The 21,757-nt window shown below is 37.4% G+C and overlaps 1 protein-coding gene across 3 annotated transcripts in view; it reads right to left on the reverse strand.

Annotated features, from left to right (window-relative positions):
• Positions 1-357: 357 nt before the first annotated feature.
• Positions 358-21,757, reverse strand: part of ITGB1 (integrin subunit beta 1) — a 57,908-nt gene continuing 36,508 nt past the window's right edge. For all 3 annotated transcript variants that reach the window (XM_034930264.3, XM_034930263.3, XM_063607328.1), the window contains exons 10-16: positions 20,138-20,278; positions 19,778-19,977; positions 11,777-12,015; positions 11,339-11,561; positions 10,119-10,351; positions 8,286-8,452; positions 358-1,596 (exon numbers count right to left, since the gene is read on the reverse strand). In XM_034930264.3, the coding sequence (XP_034786155.1) occupies positions 1,531-1,596; positions 8,286-8,452; positions 10,119-10,351; positions 11,339-11,561; positions 11,777-12,015; positions 19,778-19,977; positions 20,138-20,278 (1,269 nt within the window). In that variant the 3' untranslated portion in view covers positions 358-1,530. The remainder of the gene's footprint in view (positions 1,597-8,285; positions 8,453-10,118; positions 10,352-11,338; positions 11,562-11,776; positions 12,016-19,777; positions 19,978-20,137; positions 20,279-21,757) is intronic.

The raw sequence follows: 21,757 nt of genomic DNA on the forward strand, positions 1-21,757 counted from the left end.
AGTTAACAATCCCCTATCTATATCTTAAATAAAATGATACAATTTCCAGCACCTACTAATGACTCTAAGATGTTCATAAAGTTAATTCTGCTTAATATTGGGATGAAACCTCTCTCCCAGCATAGCAGGATAAGTAAGGATCTATCCACCATGATTCAGAGAGCCCAAGGACAGTCTTCAAGTCTGTATTTCACCATACCACTCTCCTTATGTCCCTAGTACATTTTTTTAAAGAATTATGTTTTAGCTTCATAAGTGAACTACCCACCAACCAGAAATGCTTTTCCTCAACTTCTTTAATCTATAAAAATTTCATGCACACAACCTGATAAAATACATCAGAGTCAAGACATCCGATTTAAGTATTTTAGGCATATTTAATAAATAACTTCAGTAAATAGCACTGTAAAAAGTGAACTGTTAAAACTAAAGGCACTTAAAACAAGAATGTGACTAGTATGAAACAAGATGGGCAACTCAAATGGTGAGAAGTAAACATACAGTGGTCTGTTATGGCACTAACTCGAAGTAAGACTCGCGTAGGTGAGAGCTGTTGCATAGCCACAGTATAACTTCACATGTTCATTAAAAAGGCAAATTGACCGCTAAAACTTCAAAGAAAAAGTACTCATAAAAAAAGTCTTACCCCAAAATTGCCAACAAATACATTAAAAGATTAGAAGAGGTGATAGAAAGCACCAGACATTAAACAAAATAAAAATAATAAAATAAATTCAACTTGAAAGGTCCCCATTCAGCAAATACTTTGTAAAGTATGGCCTGTATGTAAATAGTGCTAAATCAAGGACTTTTTAGCAGAAAATTGCTCGGTTCTTTTATCTAAGGCTTGAATTTGTAAAGTGAAGGCATAAAAGTTACCAAACATTAAGTAACTCTTAAAATGGCACACAGGTTTTAAAGCTATTGGTTTTTCCTTCCTAACTCTCTGAATTTTTCCCATGGCCTTTGTAGATCAACTATTTCAAATGTATTTTACACCAGCAACTCTCAACGTACTTGTCTTTCAGATATGTCATCAGTCATGTCTAACAGGCAAATAGCAAAATAACAGATTTAAAACAATCCTTAACTAGCTAGCAGGACATTTACTTTGGATTCTGCATAACTGCAAACTGACATATTTGTAAAGCTAAAAATCAGTTTTAATACATGATTAACAGAAACTCTCATCATGCTCATTACTTTAACTATTGCCCTTTCAATCGCTATAGAAATATCACTTAATCCAATAAGCTTGATTTCAATAGTCCAGGAAGAAAAGGTCAAAAAGGCACAATGTGACCTTAGCTGACAAGAATAACCATCCTGTCTCAAGTCTTTTGTCAGTCCCTGGCATGAATTACAACATTATTTTCAAAATAATAAAACATTTAAAAAATTATACATATTGTACATTTTCAAAACCTGCACATGAATAAAACCATGGCAATATTGCCCTAAAGCTACCTAACTGTGACTATGGAAATTGCTACTTTGCATTCAGTGTTGTGGGATTTGCACGGGCAGTACTCATTTTCCCTCATACTTCGGATTGACCACAGTTGTCACGGCACTCTTATAAATAGGATTTTCACCCTAAAACAAAAAAAAGTGAGAAAAATTATCAGTTACTCTACTAAAATTATGTAGAATAATTTTTAAAAATCAAGACTAAAAGTTGCAATCATCTTAAGAAGTCATTTCTATTTTATTTGTCCAGATATCACAGTTGTTTTAAAGGCATTAATAATGGTTTATATAAAAATAGAAAATGGAAGCTTTGCTTTACAAGTCTAATGATGCCCCATTATCTGGTGCTATTTCATTCTTGAGTTCTTCCTCCACTGGAGGCTTGATTTAAGAATGTTCTCCATGGCACAGAATGTGCTGTCATCGTGGATTCTCTCCTTTGAACTAGTTTGCAATGCCTGCCTTAATGAAGCATGAACTCCGCTGCCATCACTGCCTGATTCTTATCCCTTTATCGTGAACAGAAGGCGCCTGCTAATCAAAACGGGAATCCTCGGCTTCCACTGCTGGGAGGGAGGTGTGCTTCTGGGGTCTCCTACAGAAGTTACTAATTTAGAGAGTAAGGCTGTCATTGTGTCAGGGACAGCACTGCGCCCCACCAAGTCACACTGCAAATTTGCTTAGAATGTTAGATAATTACCATTCCTTATGAAATAACTTGTTATACTTCAATATCATATTGGTGAAATGTCTTATTGCAGTGCTATAATTTAGTAAACAGTACTGAAGTCAAGCCTAGCAAGCAGGCCCCAAGCCATAAACACAAGAGATCTTTCAAGATCCAAAGATATACTGACAGTGATGTTTTAAGCAGAAAAAAACATATCACCGTATCACCCTTTTCCTTAAAAATTCTCTTATACTATAACTGCTACATTTAAATACTTGCTATAGCATTCTTTTTTCTCCTGTTCTTATAAATTGAAAGCAGGCTTGAAAGCCAAGTGAGAAGTGTGACCAAATAACACTTTATCAGAGAAAATTACAGTGAGTACAAATAAAAAATACTTGTTAACTACCAGGGAAATTTTTTTTAAGAAAAAATTAAGATTTTGGAATGTTGTTCAGTTTTATATCTCACTATAGAACCAACTGCAGGTGATTTTTTAAAAAATATTTATAGAAAGCATCTAAAAACATTTTTTGATCTAGAAGTAATTTTTGTTTTTAAATTTTATTCACACTTCATTGCAGACTGTATTTGGATCTGCCTTTTGGTGGCACAATTTCTGCCCTCAAGGAAGGTATAGTTTGGTGGGTGAGAGACATGAAAATAAGGCACTCTGATAAAGTTTACAATAGAGTTATGAACATAATCTGGGAATAGTATAAGAAAAAAAGTTATTAACTTTAAGAAGATTAAGGAGATTTTCATTGTGAAATTGACTAGATAAATTATTGGTTGGTAAATAGCAATCTATGCAAAGTCAAGGTGTAGGGAAAAGAATGGGACATTTAAGTAGAAATACACACAGTTTAGAAGTTTCTAGAGTTAGGGGAGGGCAGGCGCGGTGGCTCATGCCTGTAATCCCAGAATTTTGAGAGGCCGAGGTGGGTGGATCACTTTTGGTTAGGAGTTTGAGATCAGCCTGGCCAACACGGTAAAACCCCGTCTCTACTAAAAATACAAAAATTAGCTGGGTGTGGTGGTGGGTGCCTGTAATCCCAGCTACTCATGAAGCTGGGATAGGGGAATCACTTGAACCCAGGAAGTGGAGATTGCAGTGAGCTGAGATCGCACCACTGCACTCCAGACTGGGCAAAAGAGCAAGACTCCATCTCAAAAAAAAAAAAAAAAGAGGAAAAAAAAGAATTAAGGGGGCATATGATTGGAGGTGAGGAGACAAAGGAAGAACAGTCCTAGAGGCCTTGCTATGAAGTCTGAACTTCATCCTATAGGTATCCCATACCAATGAGGGAAAAACATTAACATATAAAGGCTGGGTCCTGCAAGACACCAAATAAACCACTGTGATTTCAGCTCAGCAGCTCATGTGATACCAATCAGAACCAGACAACATACCTCAGCCCTCACTCCCCTCTCCTCAAAATACACCTTGACTGGTTGTTTCAGAAACATGGACAAACTCAGGATCCCTCAGAGACAAACAGCATATAATGTGGATGACAAAACTGTGTACATCAAACTCTCAGCTCTAGTCCCAACTGAAGCTAATACATTATACAGTTGTGAGAGCAGACATTTCAAAATGGGGGTCAGGAAACTGGATTCTAGCAACTACTATCTTAAAAAGAGTGCAAATAAATTACACTCCACATTTATATCCTATCTGATTTGAGGCTAAGTGCTACACACTCCTTCAAATATGTTGGGAAAATAAATTACCATCTAATTAAATTTCTTTAATACAATATATTTGCTAAATCTAGTATTTAATACTCAAGAATTATAAGGGAAGGAAAAAAAAAAAAAGAAAAAAAAAAAAAAGAAAAAAAGCCCTATATAGATGAGTCCAAAGTGTAATTTATATGGAAGAACTTACCTTTGGAGAAAAATCTGTCTTGTCGTATACACAAACATTTGTATTTATTATTTCAAAGTCCATTCAAACAAAAGTTTAACATGCAAGGTTAGAGGTAAAATTAAGCTCACTATCTGTATTAGGCATCATTTTAAATGAAGGTAAACTAAAATAATTCAGATTAGTTTCCATCATTCAGAGTGCAACACCACCCCACCCCAAAAAAACCCGCATCAAGAGAACAGGGTTATATTATGAAAGGAAGCCCTCAAGCTCAGTAAAATGTCATCTTTGTGCTCACTCTGGAATGGCTGACAGTGGTAGCTGCAGAACCATCTCTACAATGTATTAAATACATAATGCAGAACTGTGGGAGATTTGGGAGCCACATTTAAACCCACATAGCAGCAGATGAGGACAGACCATTTTTTTAACCCACTCCAACAGTTAGAAGCTGATAATGTGACATGTTCTTCTTAATGTTCCTACACGGTAGTCTTCTGCCAAAGTAATTAGTGCCTGCCCATTATTTCAAAAATTTCAATGACATAATTGACTGGCAAACCTTGGTCCATATCAGAAAAGTTTCTTACAATCCATGATGTAATTTCTTGATGCTCATTCATTTATTTCAATTGTTAATTTCTACTTTTTCTTGAGAAAACATCTCTTAAAATAATCTGTAGCCATCAAATTGCCTGGACTTCAATAATGCATAGAGAAATTTTTACCAAACTTCTGCTTCCTGAATTACATAAAATGCTTATTTTAGCAACATTTTAGCAATATATACACTATAAACATTAAGTTTAAATAACATTTACTGATAATTTCCTTCAAAATACAATAAAAGGTACAGCAAGGGTGAAAATTTCACCTCAGTAGGACAGAAATTTTTTCTCTTGTGAGAAATAACCACATGAAATTGTCAACATTTGACTATTTTTGACCTACAACTAAAGAAAAAAATATGTATTTAAAAAAAAAAAGCCTGGCAATGTCATTGGCTATTCAGTTTTCCTCTAAAAATGACTTTCTGTAAAGTACTGAGAACGAGAAAAATATGTTGTCTCAGACTAATACAAATATGTACCAACCTGCCCATATGTGAATTTGAATATAATTTTCTGCCATCAAATTTAACTTTAAAAAGTCTTACGGTCTACTTAGAAATAAAAATCTGACAAGTTAATGATTTCTAATGTTATCAGCACTTCCTATATCACTTGTAACTATTAAACATTCCTGTACTGTAGGCTCTTATTCATGATCAGTTTGTAAGCACACTCTCAATAGTCAAAAAACACAACGACAGCACTGGGTTCCATGTATTAAAGTGATTTCCCTAACATGATGTTTGCCAACAGCAGCAGTGTTAACTCTGACAGAGTAACAACAAATTGTAAAAGGGCTGTAAATCTCTATCAAGAGTGATCTACCTCTTCCTAACCAGGTAACAGGGACTTCTGAAGATACATAACTGCTACCAAGTACAATGTCATAGACAAGAACATGGACTCTGGAGCCCAACTGCCTGGGTTCAAATCTCAGCTCTCTGACTAACCAGCCGTGGGAACTCGGTCAAGTTACATAACCCTTATGTGTCTCAGTTTTCTCATATGTAAAACATTCCTACAACTTTCACTATGAAGATTAAACACAGATTAAGTGGTCAGAATCATGCCTGAGACACAGTGATTTTTATTAAGTGTTCCCAACACCATCTTTATCTGCACAATAAGGTAGGCAGTGAGAAAAGCAGAAATCTTCCAGGCCCTATTACAGTCAGTCAGTTGGGAAAGAGAAGAAGAGTTCTCAATCACCAGTCAGGAGAATTTAGTTCTAATCACAACTAACCTTTGTTATCAGAGTTTTAGGGGCTTGCATTATTTTATTAGAATATGCTGGAAGCATTTCATGAAAATTCAGATATGAACAGTTATAAACTTACATTTGAAAATTAGAATCATTCTCACATACACACAGACACACACACATATATATATAATATACATACATATATATTGTCTTCTGGCTTTTAATGAAATTTCAAGTTATATTCAAGAAATGGATCTCAAATCTTTTGAGAATCAATAATGATATTGTAGTTGCATACCATACAAATATCATAGTAGGTTACATTTTTCTATTTTGCAATTTGGATTTCAATTTTCACTATCCAACCCTAAAATTTACTCATTACAAATTTGTTATTTAAGGATAATACTGGTGGGGCACAGTGGCTCACGCCTATAATCCCAGCACTTTGGGAGACCGAGGCGGGCAGAGCACTGGAGGTCAGGAGTTCAAGGCCAGCCCAGCCAATGTGGTGAAACCCCATCTCTACTAAAAACAAAAAAATTAGCCTAGCATGGTGGCAGGCACCTGCAATCTCAGGTACTCGGGAGGCTGAGGCAGGAGAATTGCTGGAATCTGGAAGTCAGAGGTTGCAGTGAGCTGATATCACACCACTGCACTCCAGGCTGGGCGACAGAGAGAGACTGTCTCAAAATAAATAAATAAATAAACAGAAAAAGAACAAAAGATAATAGGATAATATCATTCTAGGCACAGGACTGTTGTGAGGATTAGAGCTGACAGGCTGATTTCATATACTGGAGTGCATTTGCCAAATACAACCACCCCATACAAAACAGAGTACTGACTCCCTGTGACAGATGAGAGAAGTGAAGTGACTCAATGCTGTTCTACTTACTAAGTGGAAGAGGTGGGATTTGACCTGAGGTCTAACTGATTGCAAAGCACATTCTCTTTTCACTACAACATGGCTGCTGTTTCTATATCACATTACTTATTTTACGGTCTTTCTAAACGCGAAGTTAACATACAAAAAGAAAAGCCACAATAGCGATATTTAAAGCCAGACTTAAAAAAAGAACAGCAATAGTGATAAAGGACACACAGTGCAGTAAAAAAGATAGAAGTTCACATGCAAAGGCAGAAAGTGAAAGAAAATACGAACGGCAATTTAGAGACCAGCTTTACGTCCGTAGTTTGGATTCTTGAAATTATTAATAGGACTCTTGTAAATCGGATTTTCTTGCTAAAGTAAAAGAAATAGTTTCTAATGATTTCATCAGAAAAAAAAAAGATTTATAGTGTTCAAACACTATAAAGGGATTTTTTTCTATTTCTACCCTTCTGAAATTTGTAATTTAAAAAATTGATAATTTTTAAAAACCCAAGCAAATTGTAGTAAAGTGCAACTAACTACAATTCATTTACAATTTAAAAATACTGAAGATTGGCATTGCTTTCTTGTATCAAAAGATGAATACACAAAGGCCAACATTTGGTTACCCCACCCTCTGACTCCATATTTCAAAGCACTAAATGCTAACATAACCTTTCAGTCACTTAGGGCTTTTAAGATTTTTATAAGCCAAGGTTTACTGAGATATAATTTTCATAGAGGAACATACATCTTTTTAAAGTACATAGTTCTGTGAGTTTTCAAATACATAAATCCACCCACAATCAAGATCATCCCAAGGAAGATTCCTCTGTGGTCAACACTTTCCCCCATTCCAGCCCCTAGAAACCACTGATTTTTGCCCCTACAGTTTTGCTTTTCCACAATGTCCTCTAAATGGAATCATATAGTATATAGCAGGGGTGTCCACTCTTTTGGCTTCCCTGGGCCACACTGGAAGAAGAATTGTCTTGGGCCACACATAAAATACACTAACGATAGCTGATGAGCTTTAAAAAAAAGTTACCAAAAAAAAATAATAATAATAATTACAATTTCTAAGAAAGTTTACAAATTTGTGTTGGGGCCACATTCAAAGCTATTCTGGGCTGCATGTCTTGGCCGACGAGCTGTGAGTTGGACAAGCTTGGTATATAACCTTTTGAATCTGGCTTTCACTGAAGGTTTTGTTTGTTTGTTTGTTTTAAAGAAAGCAGCAGCTTTCCATTGAATAGCTTGCTACACAGATAACATTATTTAGGATTCTACTTCACATTAGATGAAAAGGCAGATTTAGGATCAAAACTATTAAAGAAATAAAAATACTGGCCACAGTAACCAGAATATACATGCTTATAATCAATGTTTTGTTTCAATGGGATATATTTAGGATGCTTTCTGTTTTTCACTAAATGCAAATTCCTTGAGTAAGAAACTTTTGGGGGAATAAAATACTTAAAAAGGACTTTAATAATCAGCCTGACAGCTAATACATAAGTCTTAGGAGTATTACATTTACTTTATAAGCCACTTTGCTTTTTGGATGTTTTGTAACTTACCGTGTCCCATTTGGCATTCATTTTCTCCTTTTCAAATTTAGCAAACTCCCTTCTGTCATGAATTATCATTAAAAGCTTCCATATCAGCAGTAATGCAAGGCCAATAAGAACAATTCCAGCAACCACACCAGCTACAATTGGAATGATGTCTGGACCAGTGGGACACTCTGGAAAATAAGAAGGTAATAATGAGCACCACAAAGAGCTGTGCAGTGTCTTATAAAAAACATACAGGAATAAACACCCAAGAGAGTGAACGCACACTAACCCAAAGAATCTATAAAATAGCTCTTAGAACTAACAAGTGAGTTTACAAGGTTGCAGGATACAGGATCAATGAACAAAAATCATGTATTTTTCTATATATATAATTTATTTCTACATATTGAAAATATAAATTTTTAAACAGTAATATTTACTACAGAATGAAAAAGCATGAAAAACTTACATATAAGTCTAACAAAATATATGCAAGATTTGCATGTTAAGAATTACTAAATACTGATAAAAAGAAATCTTTCAGACTGAACAAATGAAGAGATATTCCATGTGCAGGAGTTACAAAACCTAATACTATTAAGACGTCAATTCTTCCCAATTTGATCTATAAACTCAATCGTATCCCACTCAAACTCCTGGCAGAACTTCTGTAGCAATCAGTAAGCCACTTCTAAAATTTACATGGAAGGCAGGGAACTAAGGAAGTGTCTCAAAAACACTTTTGTAAAACAATAAAGTTGGAAGACCCTGCTTTCAGGGCTAGCTATAAAGAAAGCTACAAGACCATGTGGTATAGCTAACACTCAGATACATGGAACAGAATACAGAGTCAGAAACAGGCCTACACATGTAAGGTCACCTGATGTTCAACAAAGGTGGAGAAAGGACAGTCTTTTTTCAACAAATGCCCCTAGAACAAGTGGACACTGACATGAAAAAACTGAGCCTTTTGTCACACACTAACTCAAAATGAGTTACAGATCTAAATGTGAAACCCCAGAAACTATAAAACTTCTACCAAAAAACAGAGGAGAAAAATCCTTATAATCTTGGGTTAGGCAGAGTTCTTAAAGACAATGTAAAAGCAAGAGCCACAGAAGAAAAACTTGGTAAACTGTACTTAATCAAAATTAAAACCTGTGGTGTTCAGAAGACACTTAAAAAAATGAAATGATAAGGAGACACAGGCTGGGAGACAATATTTGCAAAACACCTAGCTGATAATTCAAAACAGTACGGGAGTCTAAGAGTCTGGCAGCTTCTTAACAAAGTTAAACATATGCTTACCATATGCTCCAAAATGCCATTTTTAGTATTTACCCAAGAGAAATGAAAGCTTATGTTCACACAAAAACATGTACACTATGGTAGAAAATTCCAAAGAATCTACAAAAAGGCTACTAGGAAAACTAAGATTTAAAAAAAAAAGTTTCACCTCCGGAGAAGTTGAACAAATTCAACACTTTATATTAATATCCTTTAACAAATTATCTTTCCCAGTATTCAAGCTTAAATCAAGCTCTAATTTTAAAATCATCAATCACCAAAAAACTCTTAATATGCACTTGGTGTCAGGCATCGTTCTAAGTGTCTTATATAAATCACTGTATTTAATCTTCAAACTCTCCACTTAGAAAACTTAAAAGTGGAACTCTCTTTTCCTTATTTCTTATACAGTTAATTAGATAATATTTGAAGCTTTGAGAGATGAAAAATTTCCCAACTTGACCTAAAATATTCCAGCTGGAGGCTGTTTCTGGATGTTAGGCCTAAATAAGCAGAAACAAGACATACAAGATCTGAAAAGAATGTCTGCAATCATCGCATTTCTACCTGGATTCTCCACAACATGAACCATGACCTCGTTGTTCCCATTCACTGAATACGTAAAATAGAACCAACAGTCGTCAACATCCTTCTCCTTACAATGGGACACAGGATCAGGTTGGACCGGCTGGGGTAATTTGTCCCGACTTTCTACCTTGGTAATGTTAAAATAGGAACATTCCTGTGTGCATGTGTCTTTCTTTTCTCCTTTATTGAAGGCTCTGCACTGAACACATTCTCTGTTACAAAAAACACAAATTATGATATTTACATTTTATTATTTCAGTAAATATTTGCTTAAACATATTTCCCATGCTAAACTCTTGTGACCAAATTGAACAAACAGCTATGAAGGAAGATTTCAATAAATGAAGAGGAACATTACATTTGTGGATAGAAAAATTATGTAAAAAGATGCTAATTTCCATAATAAAATTAAAGATTTATTACAGTTCAAATTAAAACCCTATTAAGAAATAAAAGATAGTAAAATAAATTAGCCCTATCACATATTAAATATGTAACATAAAATCATAATAATTTTTTTTTTGCGATGGGGTCTTGTTCGGTCATCCAGGCAGTGCAGTGGTGTGACCTTGGCTCACTGTAACCTCTGCCTCCCGGGTTCAAGCAAGCCTCAGCCTCCCAAGTAGTTGAGATTACAGGCACACGCCACCATATCTGGCTAATTTTTGTATTTTTAGTAGAGATGGGGTTTCACCACATTGGCCAGACTGGTCTCAAACTCCTGACCTTAAGTGATCCACCTGTCTCGACCTTCCAAAGTGCTGGGATTATAGGTGTAAGCCACTGTGCTCAGCCAAAATCATAATAATTTAAATAATATGTTACTAGTATAATAATCCTTCAAGAGGAAAAATCTTTAATTTGGCTTAGTTTTGTCAAAAGATAGTAATTAAGAAATTGGTAATGACAAATTAAATTAAATCTTAATTGCCAAAATAAAGGTTACCATGTAAATTCAATTATCTAGCACATTCAGATCAAAATAATAGTACAACTCTCACATGACACACTTCATACCATGTAACATATACTAGCTGTTGAGAAAGCACTTTTAAGAATTAAAGAGTAGGCTTCCACATGGCAGGCATTTTATTTACAGTATATTTTAATATTGGCACTGTTCTGATTCTAGTAACAATACAGGCTTAGGAGAGCCACGAGGAAGTATCAACTATTTCAAGCAATTAGGAAATACTTACTTATGCTCAGCACAGACACCAAGGCAGGTCTGACACATCTCACACGTTTGCCCTTGAAACTTCGGATCTGTACACTTACAGACACCACACTCGCAGATGCCCCGGCCATTGCAGATCTGTCCGTTGCTGGCTTCACAAGTACTAGTATCCAAAGAACAGTCACATGCACTGCCAGTGTAGTTGGGGTTGCACTCACACACACGACACTTGCAAACACCATTTCCTGCAATTAAGCATATCATTTCTCAAAATGGTAAAAATAGACAATCACAGTATTGACTGAAAAGTAAAATAAGCAACAACATGTGAGAAAGTATACCTAGGGGCGGGACTGACCCTCAAGCTACCCCTTTTCTACTTATGCACCAACTAAACTCAAGATTTTTCATGGCATTAGATGGGATCACATCTTACAACCACTTCAGGCCCTTTACTTACCTCCACAAATTAAGCCATTGGATCTATCACAGTTGAAATTATCACACTCGCAGAATTTGCCAGAATAAATTTCATTTGTATTATCCCTCTTCCTACAAACACACTGTCCGCAGACGCACTCTCCATTGTTACTGCAGATTTCTGAACTGTTTTCTTTCCTGCAGTAAGCATCCATGTCTTCACTGTTAACTTCATCTGTGCTGCATTCACAATGTCTACCAACACGCCCTTCATTGCACCTGAAGAAACATGCCAAAATTGCAATCACACAAAACAAAAATAATTTAAGAGGTTCCAAGATGGCCAAACAGGAACAGCTCCAGTCTACAGCTCCCAGCGTGAGCGACACAGAAGACAGGTGGTTTCTGCATTTCCAACTGAGGTACTGGGTTCATCTCACTGGGGCTTGCTGGACAGTAGGTGCAGCCCATGGAGTGTGAGCCGAAGCAGGGCGGGGCATCGCCTCACCTGGGAAGCACAAGGGGTCAAGGAATTCCCTTTCCTAGCCAAGGGAAGCTGTGACAGATGGTACCTGGAAAATCAGGACACTCCCACACTAATACTGTGCTTTTCCAATGCTCTTAGAAAACGGAACACCAGAAGATTATATCCCGTGCCTGGCTCAGAAGGTCCCATGCCCGGCTCGGAGGGTCCCACGCCCATGGAGCCTCGCTCACGGCTAGCACAGCAGTCTGAGATTGAACTGCAAGGCAGCAGTGAGGCCGAGGGAGGGGCATCCCCCATTGCTGAGGCTTGAGTAGGTAAACAAAGCAAAAAAAAGCTAAAACTGGGTGAAGCCCATCGCAGCTCAAGGAGGCCTGCCTGCCTCTATAGACTCCACCTCTGGGGGCAGAGCATAGCTGAACAAAATCCAGCAGAAACTTCTGCAGACTTAAACATCCGTGTCTGACAGCTTTGAAGAGAGTAGTGGTTCTCCCAGCACGGAGTTTGACATCTGAGAACGGACAGACTGCCTCCTCAAGTGGGTCCCTGAGCCCGAGTAGCCTAACTGGGAGACACCTCCTAGTAGGGGCTGACTGACACCTCATACAGCCCGGTGCCCCTCTGAGACGAAGCTTCCAGAGGAAGGATCAGGCAGCAACATTTGCCATTCTGCAATATTTGCTGTTCTGCAGCCTCCGCTGCTGATACCCAGGCAAACAGGTTCTGGAGTGGACCTCCAGCAAACTCCCAACAGACCTGCAGCTGAGGGTCCTGACTGTTAGAAGGAAAACTAACAAACAGAAAGGACATCCACACCAAAACCCCATCTGTACATCACCATCATCGAAGACCAAAGGTAGATAAAACCACAAAGATGGCGAGAAACCAGAGCAGAAAAGCTGAAAATTCTAAAATTTGAGCACCTCTTCTCCTCCAAAGAAATGCACCTCCTCACCAGCAACGGAACAAAGCTGGACGGAGAATGACTTTGACGAGTTGAGAGAAGAAGGCTTCAGATAATCGGTAATAACAAACTTCTCCGAGCTAAAGGAGGATATTCAAACCCATCGCAAAGAAGCTGAAAACCTTGAAAAAAGACTAGACGAATGGCTAACTGGAATAAAGAGCATAGAGAAGACCTTAAAAGACCTGATGGAGCGGAAAACCATGGCATGAGAACCATGTGATGCATGCACAAACTTCAGTAGCCGATTCGATCCAGTGGAAGAAAGGGTATCAGTGATTGAAGATCAAATGAATGAAATGAAGTGAGAAGTTTAGAGAAAAAAAAGAGTGAAAAGAAACGAACAAAGCCTCCAAGAAATATGGGACTATGTGAAAAGACCAAATCGATGTCTGATTGGTGTACCAGAAAGTGACAGGGAGAATGGAACCAAGTTGGAAAACATTTTTCAGGATATTATCCAGGAGAACTTCCCCAACCTAGCAAGGCAGGCCAACATTCAAATTCAGGAAATACAGAGAAGGCCACAAAGATACTCCTCGAGAAGAGCAACTCCAAGACACATGATTGTCAGATTCACCAAAGTTGAAATGAAGGAAAAAATGTTAAGGGCAGCCAGAGAGAAACACCAGTTACCCACAAAGGGAAGCCCATCAGACTAACAGCAGATCTCTCGGCAGAAACTCTACAAGCCAGAAGAGAGTGGGGGCCAATATTTAACATTCTTAAAGAAAAGAATTTTCAACCCAGAATTTCATATTAAGCCAAACTAAGCTTCATAAGTGAAGGAGAAATAAAATCCTTTACAGACAAGCAAATGCTGAGAGATTCTGTCACCACCAGGCCTGCCTTACAAGAGCTCCTGAAGGAAGCACTAAACATGGAAAGGAACAACCGGTACCAGCCACTGCAAAAACATGCCAAATTGTAAAGACCATTGATGCTAGAAGAAACTGCATCAGCTAATGAGCAAAATAACCAGCTAACATCATAATGACAGGCTCAAATTCACCCATAACAATATTAACCTTAAATGTAAATGGGCTAAATGCTCCAATTAAAAGACGCAGACTGGCAAATTGGATAAAGAGTCAAGACCCATCAGTGTGCTGTATTCAGGAGACCCATCTCACGTGCAGAGACAAACACAGGCTCAAAATAAAGGGATGAAGGAAGATCTACCAAGCAAATGGAAAACAAAAAAAGGCAGTGGTTGCAATCCTAGTCTCTGAAAAAACAGACTTTAAACCAACAAAGATCAAAAGGGACAAAGAACGCCATTACATAATGGTAAAGGGATCAATTCAACAGGAAGAGCTGACTATCCTAAATATATATGTACCCAATGCAGGAGCACCCAGATTCATAAAGCAGGTCCTGAGAGACCTAGAAAGAGACTTAGACTCCCACACAATAATAATGGGGGACTTTAATACCACATTGTCAACATTAGACAGACCAACAAGACAGAAAGTTAACAAGGATATCCAGGAACTGAACTCAGCTCTGCACCAAGCGGACCTAATAGACATCTACAGAACTCTCCATCCCAAAACAACAGAATATACATTCTTCTCAGCCCCACACCGCACTTATTGCAAAACTGACTACATAGTTGGAAGCAAAGCACTCCTCAGCAAATGTAAAAGAACAGAAATTATAACAAACTGTCTCTCAGACCACAGTGCAATCAAGCTAGAACTCAGGATTAAGAAACTCACTCAAAACTGCTCAACTGCATGGAAACTAAATGACCTGCTCCTGAATGACTACTGGATACATAACAAAATGAAGGCAAAAATAAAGATGTTCTTTGAAACCAATGAGAACAAAGACACAACATACCAGAATCTCTGGGACACATTTAAAGCAGTGTGTAGAGGGAAATTTATAGCACTAAATGCCCACAAGAGAAAGCAGGAAAGATCTAAAATTGACACCCTAACATCACAATTAAAAGAACTAGAGAAGCAAGAGTAAACACATTCAAAAGCTAGCAGAAGGCAAGAAATAACTAAGATCAGAGCAGAACTGAAGGAGATAGAGACATAAAAAGCCCTTCAAAAAATCCATGAATCCAGGAGCTGGTTTTTTGAAATGATCAACAAAATTGACAGACCGCTAGCAAGACTAATAAAGAAGAAAAGAGAGAAGAATCAAATAGACACAATAAAAAATGTTAAAGGGGATATCACCACCGATCCCACAGAAATACAAACTACCATCAGAGAATACTATAAACACCACTATGCAAATTAACTGGAAAATCTAGAAGAAATGGATAAATTCCTCAACACATACATCCTCCCAAGACTAAACCAGGAAGAAGTTGAATCTCTGAATAGACCAATAACAGGCTCTCAAATGGAGGCAATAATTAATAGCCTACCAACCAAAAAAAGTCCAAGACCAGACGGATTCACAGCCAAATTCTACCAGAGGTACAAACAGAAGCTGGTACCATTCCTTCTGAAACTATTCCTATCAATAGAAAAAGAGGGAATCCTCCCTAACTCACGTTATGAGGCCAGCATCATCCTGATACCAAAGCCTGGCAGAGACACAACAAAGAGAATTTTAGACCAATATCCCTGATGAACATCGATGCAAAAATCCTCAGTAAAATACTGGCAAACCAAATCCAGCAGCACATCAAAAAGCTTATCCACCACAATCAAGTTGGCTTCATCCCTGGGCAAGACTGGTTCAACACAGGCAATCAATAAACGTAATCCATCATATAAACAGAACCTAAGACAAAAAACACATGATTATCTCAATAGATGTAGAAAAGGTGTTCGACAAAATTCAACGCCCTTCATGCTAAAAACTCTCAATAAACTAGGTATTGATGGGATGTATCTCAAAATAATAAGAGCTATTTATGACCAACCCACAGCCAATATCATACTGAATGGGCAAAAACTGGAAGCATTCCCTTTGAAAACTGGCACAAGACAGGGATGCCCTCTCTCACCACTCCTATTCAACATAGTGTTGGAAGTTCTGGCCAGGGCAATCAGGCAGGAGAAAGAAATAACTCATAACAATATTCCCACAAAGGGAAGCCTATCAGTTAATTAGGAAAAGAGGAAATCAAATTGTCCCTGTTTGCAGATGACATGATTGTATATTTAGAAAACCCCATCGTCTCAGCCCAAAATCTCCTTAAGCTGATAAGCAACTTCAGCAAAGTCTCAGGATACAAAATCAATGTGCAAAAATCACAGGCATTCCTGTACACCAATAACAGACAAACAGAGAGCCAAATTATGGGTGAACTCCCATTCATAACTGCTTCAAAGAGAATAAAATACCTAGGAATACAACCTACAAGGGATGTGAAGGACCTCTTCAAGAAGAACTACAAACCACTGCTCAACGAAATAAAAGAGGACTCAAACAAATGGAAGAACATTCCATGCTCATGGATAGGAAGAATCAATATCGTGAAAATGGCCATACTGCCCAAGGTAATTTAGAGATTCAATGCCATCCCCATCAAGCTACCAATGACTTTCTTCACAGAATTGGAAAAAACTACTTTAAAGTTCATATGGAACCAAAAAAGAGCCTGCATTGCCAAGACAATCCTAAGCCAAAAGAACAAAGCTGGAGGCAGCACGCTACCTGACTTCAAACTATACTACAAGGCTACAGTAACCAAAACAGCATGGTACTGGTACCAAAACAGAGATATAGACCTATGGAACAGAACAGAGCCCTCAGAAATAATACCACACATCTACAACCATCTGATCTTTGACAAACCTGACAAAAACAAGAAATGGGGAAAGGATTCCCTATTTAATAAATGGTGCTGGGAAAACTGGCTAGCCATATGTAGAAAGCTGAAATTGGATCCCTTCCTTACACCTTATACAAAAATTAATTCAAGATGGATTAAAGACTTAGATGTCAGACCTAAAACCATAAAAACCTCAGAAGAAAACCTAGGCAATACCATTCAGGACACAGGCATGGGCAAGGACTTCATGACTAAAACACCAAAAGCAATGGCAACAAAAGCCAAAATTGACAAACGGGATCTAATTAAACTAAAGAGCTTCTGCACAGCAAAAGAAACTGCCATCAGAGTGAACAGGCAACCTACAGAATGGGACACAATTTTTACAATCTACCCATCTGACAAAGGGCTAATATCCAGAATCTACAAAGAACTTAAGCAAATTTACAAGAAAAAATCAAACAACCCCACCAAAAAGTGGGAGAAGGATATGAACAGACACTTCTCAAAAGAAGACATTTATGCAGTCAACAGACACATGAAAAAATGCTCATCATCACTGGCCATCAGAGAAATGCAAATCAAAACCACAATGAGATACCATCTCACACCAGTTAGAATGGCGATCATTAAAAAGTCAGGAAAACAACAGGTGCTGGAGAGGATGTGGAGAAATAGGTACACTTTTACACTGCTGGTGGGACTGTAAACTAGTTCAACCATTGTGGAAGACAGTGTAGCGATTCCTCAAGGATCTAGGACTAGAAATACCATCTGACCCAGCCATCCCATTACTGGGTATATACCCAAAGAATTATAAATCATGCTGCTATAAAGACACGTGCACACGTATGTTTACTGTGGCACTCTTCACAATAGCAAAGACTTGGAACCAACCCAAATGTCCATCAATGATAGACTGGATTAAGAAAATGTGGCACATATACACCATGGAATACTATGCAGCCATAAAAAATGATGAGTTCATGTCCTTTGTAGGGACATGGATGAAGCTGGAAACCAACATTCTTAGAAAACTATCCCAAGGACAGAAAACCAAACACTGCATGTTCTCACTCACAGGTGGGAACTGAACAATGAGAACACTTGGACACAGGGTGGGGAACATCACACACTGGGGCCCGTCATAAGGTGGGGGTAGGGGGCAGGGATAGCATTAGGAGATATACCTAATGTAAATGACGAGTTAATGGGTGCAGCACACCAAACGTCACATGTATACATATGGAACAAACCTGCACGTTGTGCACATGTACCCTAGAAATTAAAGTATAATAAAAAAGAAGACGAAGAAGAAGAATCTCGGAGGGAATAATAATAATAATAATTTAAAAGGGAAAAACTGGGAAAGAAAATAAAACTATAAAAAATCTCTTCAAGCTCCCAATCTGTTAGGTGGGAGTGTCCATGCCACAAGTCACAGTCGTGTAGTAAAGTGTACACACATGTGCAAGCAGGGACAAACATACACAGGCGCACATGTACATTCCAGACACTCAGGTTCATACGGAATATATGCAAGAGTCTAGGAAAAAAATTTCTTCAGGAAAGTAACCATTTTGGTCAAGACAAAAATGTAATCTAGCAATAAATAGTGAATGACACATGTGGAAAGGCAGAATAAACTTAATTTTAAAGAGCACGTTAGTTACATTTTCAAATGGTATGCTATTACATTTACTATTCCAGGTGAACTGTCTAAATTTAAAGCAACGGTCTGTTAACCTAAAAAAATACAATAAACACATGCAAAAAAGTGTATAGAAGTTGAAGAAAAACATACTGTGTATACCACTTAAAATATAACTAGTATACTATTTAAAAATAAATATATCCTACATGTGCAGACTTTTCAGGTTCCCTGTGTATTTTTAGAACACATAATGCTCATGGACACTGACTGCACTGATTCTGTATCTGGTAAAAATATAAAGGAAAGAAAGGCAAAGTATTTTCAAGATAATCTTTTTGGTTAAATGACATTTTACTAAAAATGGACCTGCATGATTAAAACAGGATATGTACAACATGGAAGATAAAGAAACTCTAACATTTAAATTGTTACTTAGCACAGACAATTAAAAATTGATAGTGAGCTAAAGCCATATATTTCTTTCATAGTCAATAGCCTTCTAAGCCTAGTCTTTTGGGGCTGACACTGGATTAAACACTCTTCCCTCTTCCTATTCTTTTACGGAGAAAGCTGTATTCAATGTATACTCAGTTTTTCATTTTCAATTACAAAAAGTAACCACAGTGTGAAAATAAAATCTGAAGTAATTTTGTTAGTTTTCTTAGTACTAGATTCTACATACTGAAAATACCATTTTCTCTTTTGTATTTTACAACACATATTTATTTTTTAAAAATTATTCCAACAATGCAGAAGTACATGTAGTACAAGACAAACATCTTCTACTGCTTCATAATTCCATTTCCCAGACGAAATCGCCATCATCGGTTTGATGTTTTTCCAAAACATTTTCCTATAAACGTATTTTACACAAGCTTATTTTGTTCTAGAAAATTCAGATTGCTCTCACATGAGAGAAACGCTACCTTAACAATTTGTTGAATATACTTCTTTCATGGCTATAAAATCTTTTATTTTAAAGAGTAATCACTTTAAGAAAAAAAGGCAGGAAGGAACTTTCTATAAATATCACACACAAGATCATCAAACTGATCTTGTGGTGAGCAACCGTGGTTGGAAAAAATAATTTGCTCCAAATAGAGAGATATTCTCTGGATGTCCCAAAATATGACCTGCCTATACTCTCTAAACCAATGTAGCTCTGTCACTGTCTGACAACACCCAGCTTACCTGCACGCGCCACACTCAAATGTCCCGTTTCCTTCATGACACTTGGGACTTTCAGGGATGCCTTCGCTTTGGCATTCACATTCACAGATGTACTGAAGAATAACCTCTACTTCCTCCGTAAAGCCCAGAGGCCTAATTTTAAAGCTGTCAGAATCCTTTTTTGGACACTTATTTGAAGTTATGCTAATTTCAAATTGAACCTTGAAGGGAAAAAAAAGATTAACAACCAACTAAACAATTTAAATCTACTAAAAAATATTTCAAAAAGTTGCTCACTTATTTTAATGTTTCTCAAACTATAAACTAAATTTGCTTATAAATAACCGATGTTTTCTACAGAAAATGCTTTATACAACATACCTCATCTCCAATGGAAATACTGGAACATTTTCTTCCATTTTCCCCTGTTCCATTCACCCCGTTCTTGCAGTAAGATTTGTAACTTATTGTTACTCCTTCTGACAATTTGCCGTTTTCCAAAATGACTTCTGAGGAAAGGGACTAAAAGAATGCCTAATTATACACAGGAAAAGTCAAACAAAATGCTACTTGAATGCATAAAGCCAATGGATAAATAAACTGTTCAGAAAAAAATATATTTCAATAAAGTATCTACAAGCCAAATCCAATAGAGTAACTAGAAAACACAGAGGCCAGAGAAACAGGTTTTAATTAATAAGGATCAAATCTTTAAAATAAAATACACAATTGAAAAGAGTATTCCTGTTTTAATCACTGAGTTAAAATACTCAGGATCACACAGTGCAGAGGGCTGTTACTAATTAGGAGGAGTCTTAAGAATGTGGAATAGGCCGGGTGTGGTAGCTCACACCTGTAATCCCAGCACTTTGGGAGGCCAAGGTAGGTGGACTGCCTGAGCTCAGGAGTTGGAGACCAGCCTGGCCAACACAGTGAAACCCCATCTCTGCTAAAATACAAAAAAATAAAAAAAATTTATCCAGGCATGGCAGTGTGCACCTGTAATCCCAGCTACTCGGGAGGCTGAGACAGAAGAATCGCCTGAACCCGGGAGGCAGGGGTTGCAGTGAGCCAAGATCACACCACTGCACTCCAGCCTGGGCAACAGAGTGCGACTCCATCTAAAAAAAAAAAAAAAAAAAAAACCCCAAAAAAAACCCCAAAAAAAAACAAACGAAATAAATGCTGTCTTCCCCATCGGCAAAATGGCATTTCTGTAGTCCTACCTCTCCAGCTAACTATGGACTAGGGTAAACAATCAACTATGCAGTCTAGGAACAAATTTGCTTAAGGAACCATTGTAGCCCAGCCAAAAAAAAAAAAAAAAACCAAAATCCCCCAAGAAGGAAGGATTCAAGCCAGGGCTTGTTTAACATATGAGACCATTCAGGACAAATGGAGAAGGGTACAATGGCAAGCTATCTCTTGTTCACACCCCTGAAAGAACAAGAGTTAGGAAAATTATCTAAGACAGGGGAGAATGGGAAAAGCTGTGGAACAAGTAAAATATTAAAAACCTTTATAAAAACCCCTCCAAGTCAGGCCTTTCCAAACCATTATGGTACCCCATAAAAAAGGGAAGCCTCATATGGTAGGCTGGCCTTTCCAAAGCGTTATGGTACCCCCATGACACGAAGTAAAAATGTCTAAAATTCAAGCTGCCAAAGGGTTAGGGGGATGGGGGCTGAAAGTGGTGCACGAGACACACAAGGGTTACCATATTACAACTGCCTTCAGATTATTAAAATGATTATCAATGAAGGCTAACTCGGTGTGATTAAAGTACACTGAATTATGCTCAAAAAGGATAAGCCAATTCCTCTTTAATTTCAATTCAACTTCCTCCCATCCGTGAGGGGAAAACAACACTATAAATCTTTTTGAAATAGGCAAATCACATGTATATTTACATTTTTATATATTTTATGGTATACAGATATATGAGTGTGTACCTCCTGAAATAGAAACCTATATCCTCTGAATATATGGGAAGAGAAGAAT

This window comes from Pan paniscus, chromosome 8 (genome assembly GCF_029289425.2).
Source record: "Pan paniscus chromosome 8, NHGRI_mPanPan1-v2.0_pri, whole genome shotgun sequence".
Taxonomy (NCBI): domain Eukaryota; kingdom Metazoa; phylum Chordata; class Mammalia; order Primates; family Hominidae; genus Pan; species Pan paniscus.